This window comes from Oryzias melastigma, linkage group LG13 (assembly GCF_002922805.2).
Source record: "Oryzias melastigma strain HK-1 linkage group LG13, ASM292280v2, whole genome shotgun sequence".
In the NCBI taxonomy this organism is placed as follows: Eukaryota; Metazoa; Chordata; class Actinopteri; order Beloniformes; family Adrianichthyidae; genus Oryzias; species Oryzias melastigma.
Window position 1 is genome coordinate 17,638,490 of NC_050524.1, and position 14,142 is coordinate 17,652,631.

General features: G+C 39.5%; 1 protein-coding gene across 3 annotated transcripts in view; it reads left to right on the forward strand.

Moving 5' to 3' along the window:
* Positions 1-14,142, forward strand: part of grik4 (glutamate receptor, ionotropic, kainate 4) — a 401,676-nt gene that overhangs the window by 379,377 nt on the left and 8,157 nt on the right. For all 3 annotated transcript variants that reach the window (XM_036215059.1, XM_036215057.1, XM_036215058.1), the window contains exons 15-18: positions 5,803-5,912; positions 7,559-7,732; positions 8,286-8,451; positions 11,125-11,350. In XM_036215059.1, coding sequence (XP_036070952.1) covers positions 5,803-5,912; positions 7,559-7,732; positions 8,286-8,451; positions 11,125-11,350 — 676 coding nt within the window. The remainder of the gene's footprint in view (positions 1-5,802; positions 5,913-7,558; positions 7,733-8,285; positions 8,452-11,124; positions 11,351-14,142) is intronic.

The window sequence follows — 14,142 nt, forward strand, 5'->3', positions numbered from 1 at the left end:
CAATCTGTCCCGAACCTGCAGGCTAGCCCTCCAAAATAAAGCGGGTAGACCACCCATTCATCTACGATCATAGTGTTTGAGCTAAATCCCAGACCATCTGGAGGTACTTGTCTTGCTATAACCTCTTCATTCAGGCAGCTTCTGTGCTCACGGTGGATGTATTTGCACTAAAAACAAATGTTGGGGAGGAATTTTCCTCTAACGATGTGATCATCACAAGTGCAGTCTAGTGCTACTACAATAAACAAAGCCCTTGTGGTGCCTCACCTTCTTGCAGCAAATCCAGACTATTTTCCCCCCCAAGGAATTTAAACCAAGAGTCTCCAATCACTTCACCACCATGATTTGGCCCTCTGACCATGTTACTGTCTAAAACACAGAAAATCCTATAGATGGACAAAAGAATAAAAAAAAAAAAAAAAAAAATCACTTTTTTATCCATAATACACTCACCAGCCACTTTATTAGGAACACCTGTCCAACTGATCATTAATGCAAATGTTTAATCAGCCAATCACATGCAAGCGACTCAATGCATTTAGGCATGTAGACATGGTCAAGATGATTTGCTGCAGTTCAAACCGAGCATCAACATTAGGAAGAAAGATGATTGAAGGGACTTTGAATGGCTGTTGGTACCAGACGGGCTGGTCTGAGTATTTTAGAAATTACTGGTCGGGGATTCTCCTGCCCCCCTCTGATCTGTATACACTATACTCACAATGTATTGATGGAGACGTCAGACCTTTTTTGGAATGACCCATGATCAGTTTAAAAAGTCTGTTTTATTTTGAGAATTTCATTCTTGGATATAATATTTTTCTCTAGCTGATCTAGCATTAAGGTTGTGAAGTTCAAAATCAGAACCAATCCAAATTAGCAGCTTGGCAGCCGTATCCCCTTATTTATTTTACCTCTTCCTTCTATTTCATTCCCCACCCCTCTTTTTTCTTTCCATTTCTTCCCCTGACACGTTTCCCCTCGCTTCCCTCTGTCAAAAAGAAGAAAATATTCATGTATGAAACATACAAATGTAATAAATAAAAAACAATAACAAACAAAAGGTTTTAAACAAATACACAGCCTGGATGTTATAAGATACAAAATTCCTATTGTAAATCTAAAATTTGTTCAACACAAAGGGCTTTCAGTTCTTATCTGTTTGCTTAACTGCTGGACAGGATAAGTTAAAAATAAAATAAAATAAAAGAAACTACTGATCTACTGGGATTTTTACCCACAACCATATCTGAGGTTTCACAGAGAATGGTCAGAATAAGAGAAAATATTCAGTGAGTAGCCGTTCTGTGGGCAGAAATGCCTCGTTGATGCCAGAGGTCAGAGGAGAATGGACAGACTGCTAATAGAAAGGCAACAGGAACTCAAATAACCACTGGTTACAACCGAGGTCTGCAGAAGAACAACTCTGAATGCACGACACGTCCAACCTTGAGGCAGATGGACTACAGCAGCAGTAGATCCCACCAGATGCCACACCTGTCAGCTAAGAACAGGAAACTGAGGCTACAATTCACACAGACTCGCCAAAACTGGACAATAGAAGATTGGAAAAACATTGCCTGGTCTGATGAATCTGGATTTCTGCTGCAAAATTCAGATTGATCAGAATTTGACATCAACAACCTGAAAGCACAGATCCATCCTGCCTTACTGGTGGTAGCATAATGGTGTGGGGAATGTTTTCTTGGTACACTTTAGGCCCCTTAGTACCTCTTAAGCATGGTTTCAACACCACAGCCTACCTGAGTATTGTTGCTGACCATGTCCATCCCTTTATCACCTCAGCGGACCATCTTCTGATAGATATTTCCAGTAGGATAAGACGCCATGTCATAAAGCTGGAATCATCAGAATGGTTTCTTGAACAAGACGACTGAACTCAAATGTTCTCTACAGTCACCAGATCTCAACCAATAAATCATCTCTGGAATGTGGAGGAACAGGAGATCAGCATCAAGGATGTTAGACCACAAATCTGCAGCAACTGGTTGATGCTGTCATGTCAACATGAACCAAACTCTCTGAGGAATGTTTCCGATACCTTGTTGAATCTTTGACACCAAGGATTAAGACAGTTCTGATGGCAAAAGAGGGTCCAACTTTGTACTAGTAAGATGTACCTAATAAAGATGTTGTTGTGCTGTATTCTTCTTCATACTTGGCCACTCAGGTGTTAAATAGTCTTTTGTGTTCACTGGACAGTCACTTGTGCTTTGGCTCTGCAACAAAATGATGGATTTCAGAAGAACAAAGAGAAGTGGAGTCTAAGTAAATCAAATTGTTAAGCTCTCTGGGGGAAAAAAGAAAAATAATGAGTGACTTGATTATTATCTTCTCGTTAGTCAGCAGGGGAGCCTCTTCACACATTTTAGCTGGTCCATTAATAATGTAGGATTACTAGAAAATTAGATGAATTACTGAAAATGCTTTGAACATCTTTTTGCTTTATTTTTATCTCACTTTTAATGACTGTTAACATTTGTTCCCCTCAAATACAGTTTGACTTGAAATAGAACTGAATAAGAAACAAGTGCCGAGAAATATGGTGGCATGTTTTGTAATAATAATAAACCTATGTGCTCAAAAGAAATGCTTGCCAAATTCACATTTTTTTCTCCAACATTTGCAAACAGAACTTTGTCTAAAGTAAATCATTTAGAGAACCAAAGTGGAGGTTTTCTGAGCTGGCTGTTTCCCTGTTGTCCTTGTCGTTTTTATCAAATTCCTCCTGTCGTCTTTATTCCTGAGCTTCTCTCCTTCACATCCACTTATGTGCCATCTGTTAGCTAAGAGTCCTACTTTTCCGCAGCTCTCTTCATCTTGATAACAGCACCTTGGTGGGAACTTAAAATGTGAGTACACAGGGCCAACCGTACTCAAAATGCTGCTTCAGCGTGCACCAAACTGTACGAGCAAACAGCAGGACCCATGTCAGCATATACTGCTCTCACTCCAAAGGCCGCTCTGCAGTTAAGGAGTCTTTACAGCAGCACTCTACCTCCGAGAGGCCATTGTGTGTGTTTGAGCTGTCTGTTCTATTTCCAGTCGGCTATCATCATTATCGTCGAAAGCAATTACGCTCTATAGATAGACTGGCATCCGTTATGACTGGCAGCCGAACTCACCGAAAATCTCTGCTGCTTTCTTGCCCACTCCCGTGTTGCGCAGCCCCTCCAATATGCAACCGATTAGGCACCTGAATTCATTTTCATCTCAAATGAGAAAGAAACGCCCATCCAAATATTTTCTCCCTTGTCGTCTCAAATTAAATTTTCAGGCCCACAGAGATGTATCGTTGCAGCGTTTAACTCCCACCCCCCTCTCCTGCAGGTACTCCTTGAAAAGGAATTGTTCACCGCGGTGTTTACCCCATCACCACAGAAATGGAGCATAAGGAACTGAGTGACTGCGTTTATCTCATAACAACACTCGGACAGTTGGCTCTTTGATCACCTCAGCCCTACAACTGTCCTCCTGGCCCCCACGGCCGCCTTCATTTTACAGTCATTAACAGATGGTGAACGTGCATCTGTGTGTAAATGGCTAATGTCCCCCAGCTGACAGGCTATAAGCTGACGGTGGAAATACAGTATGATCACACACAAACATACAAACAGACACATCAGCAACGGCCTTCATTTTAGAGGAAGAAGTTTTTTTTTATTCCATCTACTGGCTTGTTTAATTTTGGCGATTTCATCTCCTGGTAACCGGTCCAAACAGAAATAAAGCAGACAGGTACTGTTTTGGCACTGCTTAATAATGTTCCCCTCATTTCCTCTAAACTGGGCCACTGTGTACCCCCAGTTATACTGTAAGTCAAGTGTAGGTCATGGAAATGAATTTGCAGTTAATGCAGCTGGACTGGTGTAGTTGATTACGTGACCTGTTTTCCCTTTAATGCGTGTCCTTGTGGGGAGCTGCCTCGTGCAAATATACTTGTGTTTTCTGTTGTTATTTTAAAGTTTAGGACCTTGCAGGACCTTTCATGTACCTTTAATGCATCAACAGCAGTTGTCTTTTATTTTTGTACTTTGAGGACTAATGTCTAAAGAGGAAAGTGCCTTCTTTATAGTAGGACACTGGTGTGCAGCTCTAAGCAGAGGGATGACTCGGTTGGCTGCATGCAAGACTGGCGCATGGGAAGCCAAGGTTCATTTCCCAACGGGGGCACAATGAGCTTGTTCCAGTGTGGGTCCTTCACGCTACTGCCTAACTATATAGACACAGGGGGACGAGTGCATGTGCCGGTCCCCAACCCGGATAAAATACACAATTGTGCATTCTCAATCCCATCTCGTCACATATGGACGTATGGTTGGGCCCCGTCCGCGTCACTTTTTGACATCTTGAGTGTCCCCATCCTCTGGGCCGCAAACAGGTATCAGTCCCAGGGCTGCTTGGTACTGGGCCACAGACAGGGAAACAATGCATATGCTAATTAGGGGTCCCCAGGATGCGGACCGGTACTGGGACCCTAACCCAGTGCAGGTTCCGTGTCTGGGACCCTAACCCAGTGCAGGTTCCTCGTCCAGTACCGCTCCCTGTACTGTCTTGCTCCTGTATCAAGTCCTGTACTATGTCCTGTACAGCATCCTTCCTGTACCCCATCTTGTACCGTGTCCTGTACCTCATCCTGTGCTGTATCCTTCCTCTCCTCTACCTTGTCCTGTACTGTGTCCTGTACCCCGTCCTGTACTGTGTCCTGTACCCCGTCCTGTACTGTGTCCTGTACCACGTCCTGTACTGTGTCCTGTACCACGTCCTGTACTGTGTCCTGTACCTCATCCTGTGCTGTATCCTTCCTCTCCTCTACCACGTCCTGTACTGTGTCCTGTACCCCGTCCTGTACTGTGTCCTGTACCCCGTCCTGTACTGTGTCCTGTACCACGTCCTGTACTGTGTACTGTAACCCATCCTGTACTGTGTCCTTTACCCCGTCCTGTACTGTGTCCTGTACCCCGTCCTGTACTGCGTTCTATGGGTTGGTGACCCATTGTTTAATGGGAACACCCAGCATGTCAAAAAACGATAAATTGGAGACACCCAAAACGTCAAAAAGTGGCGTGGAGGGCGCATACATATGACCGGTGAGAATGTGTAGAACTAAAATATGCGATCAGTGAAAGTGGATTCACTCTGGTGATCCCTAAGGGTTAGGGTTAGGAGAACAGAAGGGGCAACGAAGCCCTCAAAGAGGGCAGGTTCAGTACCACTGTATCATGCCCTGTACCCCGTCCTGCACCGCATCCTTCCTGTACCCCATCCTGTGCCGCATCCTATACCATGAATTGTCATGTCACGTGAAAAAGTCTGGGGACCCCTTCCTGAGGGGATGTGCTGAAAAGTGAACAACAACTGGTGTGCAGCACTGCTGGCAACTCATGGGAGACTGAGTTTGTGCTTTCATACTGTGTTGATCTGGATGTTTACATGCAAATGAGATTCAAATAATAATAGTGCTATCAGTTCATGACAGAGAAATCTCGTTTTATCGCACCAGAAGTCCATTATTTACGGTCACGGACACTTTTTCCCTATGTTTGCCAAATGAAACTAGGCAACAGTGAATTTCGCCAAAAGCCTCAACCGTATGAAGCAAAACTCCATGTTTTTCTTAAGTGTTATTAAGTATATTATTGCATTTTTTTTTTTTTTTTTACATTTCACATGTTACTCTCGTTTTAGCAAGAGCCTGTGTTGGTTTGATGCCAGAGGTTCAAATATGGAATACAACAGTCAGTCTGATTTAGGCTCTAAAGTTTATGTTTTGTTTTCCAGGGACGGAGGCCGGGTTACTTCTCCTTCCTCGATCCCTTCTCCCCTGGCGTCTGGCTCTTCATGCTCCTGGCCTACTTGGCTGTCAGCTGCGTCCTATTCCTCGTTGCCAGGTAAAAAGCTCAGATGAGACAGGCAGTAAAGACCGAGAAACCAACAAAGGCTTCTGAAGAGTTTAAACATGAAAAGGTTTGTTTGTGGGACCCATGCAGCAGGAAACAGGTGTCTGCTCTCGCATCTCTTCGGCATCTGCTGTTGATCTTCCACATCACAGTGAAAGAGATGCCCCCCCCTCCCAAACCTCCAAGCAGTCAGTCCCTAGCACCACACTGCCACCTGCTGGCCAGGGATGGAAGTGTCAAAAACTGCAGCTAAAATGCTTCATAACATCAGAAACATCAAGTCACAAAAAATAGAAAATTACCCTACGCCTGCTGATTTAATCAAGACTCCAGATTGGTAGACTTATTGCATCTCTAAAGAGAGCTGTATGGGTGGCTTGAGGCTATAATTGGCACCCTACTTATAGAGGTTGGTAGATGCAATTTAATCATTGTAATTATGCTTAAAATCAAATGTGCACCTCTTTTTTTAATGCTTTTACCGCGAGAAGATTAAATTGGGCAGTAATTTATTTAAAAATGCCTTTATTTAACAAAAAAAGTATATTTTTTTGTAATTTTGCTACAAAACACACACAACCCTAATTTAAAGACTCATTTTAAATATAATTTCTGACTCTATCCTGAAAAAACTCCCTTTATAGTGTGAATGCTTAGTAAGCATTACACTACAGTAATTCTCCTGCTCCTATCCGTACTTTTTTCAGCTCGTAAAAACTAAATCACACTTTTAGCTATTTCAGTAATCTTGGTATCCAAATGTTCAGCTCATTCAGACCATGAATGCTTGCGTTTTTGGTATTTAGAAACTTTATAGTTTTTGAAATTTTGAGCAAAGAAATGAATGAGAAAGTCATCAAATTTCGAAACTGTAAGTAGATTAGCAACAAGCCTTTAAATATATTCATGGGCTATGTTTTAATCTTTTAAAGTAATTTTCAATTTTTTTTTGTAGCTTAGCTAATTTTAGCAACATGCTAATGTTTTTGGTTAATTTGTTATCTACTGGGGTTTTTATAGGCTAATTTAGAGTTGTGCTTCTATTTTAGCAGCAGGCTAATGTTTTTTGCTAATTCAGTTTACTGAAGAATTTTAGGTTATTTTGGACTTTAGCTAGTATTTAAGCTAATTTGAAGTTTAGCTTATATTTAGGCAACACGCTAAATATTTTTGCAAAATCGGCATGTATTAGGGATTATAAATCAATTTAACTACACATTTTTCAGAAATTTATGTCAACTTCTGTGATCTTTCATAGTTCTTTAAAAAAATTTCCAGTCTTTTAGCAAATTTAACATTTTGCAAATAGCTTTGCATTTTCAGCAAATACTTTCGGTAATTAAAGTAAATTGCATCACTATTTCAGCAAAAGGTTTAAGAATCTTCAGCATAAAGCATTCACACTAGCATTATCGTAGGTAATGCAACTTTTCTAGTTTCATATTGCTAGAAAATATAGAATACGGAGGTATGAAAGGAAGTCACTGATGTGACTTCAAGCTCAGATGATTGTTAGTCACCTCATCCTTCAATCCTTTCTGCCTCAGTATCTGTCTATCCCCTGGGTTTTGACCCATGCTGAATACATTTTTCATGCCTGTCACTGTTTACATAACCTGTCGTCTCTGCATCCCCAGACTGACGCCGTACGAGTGGTACAATCCTCACCCGTGTCTGAGGGGCCGATGCAACCTGCTGATCAACCAGTACTCACTCGGCAACAGCTTCTGGTTCCCTGTTGGGGGGTTCATGCAGCAGGGGTCCACCATAGCTCCCAGAGCTCTCTCCACACGTTGTGTGAGCGGAGTATGGTCAGTATTCACCATTGAATTCTACTGTTTTTAAAATGGTTTTGTTTAAGCAAATTAGTCTAATCTATTTTCATTGTAGATTTTTTTTTTTATTAAACAGATTTTTCTTATTTTTAGTAGTTTTAGTCGTAGTATTAAAAAAATACAACGTTCTGCTGAGGCTGCATGTGACTAGAATGTTTAATGTCTTTGTTATCTGAGCACCGAGTTGCAGATATGAAATCTGTGCAAGTTTGAAAATGTTGACGGCTGCAGTTTTCCAAATTTTTAAATCCTAACTTGGTGTCCAAGTGACTGCTAAATAAGTTCAATCAGAGTTTCCAGGACATCATCTTTCAAGATAGTAGCAACATTTGTCTGTGTCACCATCCAAACCGAGCATTCGCACCTTTCTCCATAAACACCCACCGCAAAATCCTCTGTAAATCCCGTTGTGCGTTCTCCTGCAAGGTGTGCAGTTGCACGCTTTCATCTGCATAATCCATCAGCCGCCTGTGCATCTACATGTATCCGTATCTGATTACATGTGTCATGGATTTGTCTACGCACACAGGTGGGCCTTCACACTGATCATCATCTCTTCATACACCGCCAACCTGGCAGCCTTCCTCACAGTGCAGAGGATGGAGGTGCCAATAGAGTCGGTGGATGATCTGGCAGATCAGACATCAATAGAGTACGGCACAATGCACGGAGGATCCACCATGACCTTCTTTCAGGTGAGAGCTGACACTCAGCGTGCAGCTGCAACCAGAAGTTTACAGTTAATCTAAATCTGTTTGCAAAATGTCAAACATTTGCAGAAACTGTGTTGATCTTCTCTAGGGGAATTAAGCTTTTGGTTTAAACATTTTTTTTCCTCTCATAAATCAAATTCTTTCTCACAGAGCTGGCAGATTGGAGAGAGGTGACCTTTTCTCATGTCTGATCAATATCTGTTACATATTTTGCCTTGAAATGTTTACATTTTAAGGAGCAAAGATGTTTCCATATCCTTTTTATAGATGGGGTACACCATTTTAAAAAGATGTGCTAGGAAAAGTGTTAATACTTTCAAAATAAAATTACTCAGACAAATAAAATCACCCAAATCAATCACTTTATTTATATAACCCTTTTCATCAACCTTGATGTTAAACACAAGGTGCTGAACTAAAAAGAAATATATAAACATCATTTAAAACACAAGAAGTCATAAAACACAGTAGATAAAAGAAGCAATAATAAAATAGATGTAAAAATAGAAAATAACGGAAACGCTTGAGGAGGAACAGCAGAATTATTTCTAGAGAAAGAGGAACAAGGTGTAAACAGTTTGAACCTGCAGTTTATGAATAATAATAAGCTTAACCCTCGGGAAACTGGAGCCATTTTTAAATTTTTGATTTTTCTATACGTTCTGTTATTTTATGTTTAAAATAGTATTTATTTTTTTTTACATTTTTTGACCATGTTTGATTTCCATCTTTGTAGTACAACCACAGCTTCTTTTTTACAGATATTTTTCATTATATTATGCAAAAATTGTCTAAAAATCTAAATTCAGTGTCTTTATTTTGTTTTTCTTTTTTGTTGCATTTATCATAAAAATTGAGAACAAAGCATATTTTTAATATAACAAATATGAAATTGGTGGAGACAAAATAAAAAATACCAAAAACAAGGTAAAGACAAATTCAAAAAATGTCCAAAAAATACAGGCAAAGCTGCACTTAATGTGTCCCAACGTTTATGTTTCTATTTTCACCCAAAAAATTTTAAAGCCACAATTTTTTGAAACATTTATTTTTAATTTTGGATAAAAACATCATACTAATTGGGAGCGGAGGAGGGGGGGTGTCATTAGTAAGTAAGTAAATAAATCTTTATTTATATTCCACTTTACACAGAAGGCAACTCTCAAAGTTCTTTACAAAAGTTAAAATACAAAACAAATCAATCAAAACTTACATTTAAACAAATACAGGAAAACTATTTTACCGGTAAACAATTTATGACAGATAGCAACTAAAAAGGTGGGGAAAATAAAGTAAAATTTGAATATCAGCTAAAAGCTTTCCTAAAAAGAAACGTCTTAAGTTGACTTTTAATCACTCGACAAGTCAAAGTGACGCAGTGGCAATGGGAGGGCGTTCCAGAGTTGTCTGAAAGGCAACATCACCTTTGGTTTTAAAACGAGTTTTTGGAACATTTAAAAGGTTCAAAGATTCAGATTTCAAGGAACGAGCAGGAGTGTAGGGCTAAACAAAAGATTTGCAAACATACCAGTGAGCTCAGAGAGAAGAGGGTTAAGAAAATAGTTAAAAGGTCAATGTTTATATTGACCGATGCCAAAAATTACAATGTTTGTGCATCCCGAGAATAAATAGTACAGATATTACCAACAAAAAAAGTATCAAACACAGACTATCACAAGTATAAATTTTACTTTTTTTTAGCTATAAATCTACTCAAATAAAATGAAAATTTGAATACAAATAAATCTGCATATTTACCTTTTATTTCTGCTTTTCTTCCGTTTTGGGCAAAATCCAATGTTTTTACAGCGCACTATTGGGAGTTTTCCTACTAATGCAACAAATTGATCAGTAAAAATTCTGCTGACTTAAAATTAAAATATTTGGACTTAATCAAAAATGTGATCATATTTGATTAAAGCTGGATGGCTGTGTATAAATATACACTAACGTGGTTCTGAACTGTATCTTGAAATAGCAGTTTAATGATTTTTCCAGTCAAGCTCAAAAATGGGATTTTAACAGATGTAAAAAAAAAAAAACTTTTTTAAAATTCCCTAATAATTATCATTTAAGACATAAAATCATGGAAGCTTATACTTTTTGACTTTAATGACATGCATGAGAGGAATGTCTGCCCTTTTTTTTTTTTAAATCACACAAGTTTTGACTGCATCCGTTTCCAGCCTACGGAACACATGCAAGCATGGCTTCTTTTGAAAGACTAGTGATCAATGAGAGCCGTGACCCGTGTCTTCTTTTCTGCTCCAACCGTCTGCCTCCTCTAACTGCAACTTTTATCTGCTTCACGTCTGTTATCTGCACAACCATTAAATATCTGTCTCCTTGGGGGGGGGCGAGGCACTGTCTACATCCCACACGGCGCTCCTTCATCTCTCAGAAAATGTGACCTCAAAAGCCGACAGAAAAACACTGTGAGAAATAGATGTCGTTACAGGGGAGAGGACAGTGAAGGATGATATGAGAGGAATGGAAAGGAAACTTTACCTTTGGACACTTTGGTGCTTTTCTATAGGGTGCATCATTTGAAATAAATTAAAGTTAAATTTTGCCTCTTTTTAAAGTTCCAGATATCTAAAAGCTAAACTAAGATGTGAGCTTGTGTTGTGCTTATATTCTGCCTCTGTTGTGCAGAACTCCCGCTATCAAACCTATCAGCGGATGTGGAACTTCATGCACTCAAAGCAGCCCAGCGTGTTTGTGAAGAGCACAGAGGAGGGGATCGCCCGTGTCTTGAACTCCAACTACGCCTATCTGTTGGAGAGCACCATGAATGAGTACTACCACCAGAGAAACTGCAACCTGACCCAGATCGGAGGACTGCTGGACACCAAAGGCTATGGCGTCGGCATGCCATTGGGTGAGTAGAGAATGATGCATGGGGGAAGAATTCAAAGTGACAAAAGAAAGACGGACAGGTTCACTGATAAAGTCAGAAAATCAAATATACATCACTCTTTGACAATTTACAGGAAGAGTGAAAGCTCTGTTTGACTTTAATATGCTGTATGGGAGGCTGGGATAGATAGAAAAAAGGCTAAATAGGTGCAAAAACAAATTATTTGTTTCTGGGGTTTTTTAAATGATGCAAAATTTGAGAAATATTTTGATACAAACTGTTATTTTTATGTAAGTCATTAGAAAGAAAATATCTAATAGTTTGTTCAAATGGAAAGTCATTATCTGAAGTAAAAATAATAGATCTACTTACACACAAATGTTTGGCTGCAAAAATATCTCATGTTAAAATAAAACAGTACAATGATCAACCCTTGAACATTTCTAAGATGTAAACCTTCTTCTATGTGACTCCAAAATAAAAAAAAAGCATTTTTTTTCTCAATTATAAAAACAATTGACTGTATATAGAGAACTGGACTGAGTCACTGTGATGTCACCCATAGAAAGCAACTTACTTCAGTTTACTTTATTAGGTTAATTTAGTCGCCATTTTTCTGTAATATATCCATCGCCATGTTGGAATCAGATGTCATTATTGGTCAGTATCCGTCTTAATCTACACTTCTATGGTAACCAATCTCTCCAATCAGTACTGAGCATGTGAGTAGGCTACACCCCCTCAACTGAAATTGGGCTTAGGAGAGTCTGTCAAGCAAATGTTGAAAGCATTCAACACAGGGCAATTTATTGAGCCATCTGATTGGTCAGTTTATAACTTCAATAACTTGTGCTGCAGCAAAACTATAATTTAAAAAAAATAGGAATTGCAACAGCATGTTAAAAAAATTTACCAAAGCAAGAGTGGTTATTCTGACAAATACAATGAAAGTCTACAAGATGTTGGCTTCTTTGGGCCAGTGGGTAACTCCTGTTTGGAACATGAAGGTCAAATTGCTCCAGCTGTCTCATTGGTGCCTCAGTCTCCAAGTTCTGCTGCTTGAGCTAACAAGAAAACAGACAAAAGATGAAGTTTGAAATTGACAGCACTCAACAATATCCAGTGCATTCAGCTCAGGTGACAGTTTGAGTCAATCTCTGCATTCTGGGCAAGTTTTGCTTTACTATAAATAATTTAGAATGTTGTGGTTTTTTATATTATTCGGATCTGTGGTTTTTAAAAGCTTCTTCACTAAATAAACTGATGTTATTTGCACAAATGTATGTACAAAACTAGCACAAAAATTGATAGAAATTCATGTTGGTTACATATAATACCAAGATGCACATTGCTGCATTGTCCACATGTATTTGAAGTGCGCCCAAGGCTAAATGTTGCTGTTGGTCAGACGAATTAACCCAACTCTAACCATATCCTTAATCCCAACTCCAATCCTTTCTCTGGTCCGTGCGGCCAGTGCTGAACTCTTCTTAGCCTTGGTATTTAGAGTATCACGTGTGAATAATTAAATATTTCAGCTGGAGAACAGGATAGGGTCTCATGTCCTGTCCTTCGACGATGTAAAGTACAGCAGAGAGTAGGGAAATGAAGATTTGTGAAGTGTGCTGCTCCTTCCCAACACACCTTCCTCAGTGTCAGTACTGCCGTCTGTACCAATCACACACCACAAAGCAGTCAAACCAGACGGACACTCCCCCAATAATCTCTACAAGAACTCCAAAAGACTTCTTTGGTTACTTCTTACTTTAGGGAAATAAGGAAGATACTAATTTACTTCTATTACACCAATTTTTTTTCCTCTTGGTTGAGGATATTTCAGCCTGGCTATTGAATGTGAAGATCCTTTGGTATAGTTTTCTTGTTTTTATTTATTTAGGTGACGGGTTATTAAGGCAAGGTTATGTGCAGTTCAACCTGTCATTCTTGCTGCATGCCCCATGCCTGAATCAGAACAGCTGTCACCGACATGCTACAAGACAGAACCAGTGAAAGCAGTCCAGGTCAGACACATAATAGGAGGCCTTGTGCTTGAACTTTGCACAACTTGATCCCGATCCTTTAAAAGAGATCAAAAGTTACCTGTTTGATGTTTAGTTGTGAGTGATTCTGTGAGGAAAGGTAAGTCATAATGAACTAACAAGACCCCTGACATGTCTTTGCTGTGACTTATTACGTCCATTAGTTTATGATCGGGTGTCATGTGGAGGCAGCGGCTGGCTATTTATAGGGGGTGAATAATGAGCTGCAGCTTGCTCTCTGTCTGTGTGCACACCAGGAAATCCTTCTCTAATCAAGAACAGCTAGAGAGGATATGTAGCAGATGAGAGTCTTCCTTTGCCAAAGGAGGCGCGTAAAAGATGTAAAACAAGGCCAAAACTTGGACTACCGCCATCGCAAGGCACAGATAAAATACTGTATGTTTTTATGGATGCAATACGGTTCAGTCTCCAAGCATAAAACAATTCAAACCTGGGCTAAAATTCTTCTATTTGCGCTCCAATAAAACTTTTTTCCAACTGTTTTGTCTTCTCTGAATCACACATGGCTGTAATGTTCTCGGTGCAGCCCACACAGAACAGTTCTGCTGATGTCTAATGACCTGCAACATTAGGAGCTTTAGAGTATTGTGTTAACGTCTTTTACCTAGCTGTGCGCTTCAAATAATGATGTGTTGCTATTACTGTTGAACCAGGTTTTTGTTGTACAATACTTGCATTGCACAAGTTTAGCCTCAAATACAAGAGGGGTTTGAAAAAATATAGACATCATGTGTCTGAAGAAAACCATTTACC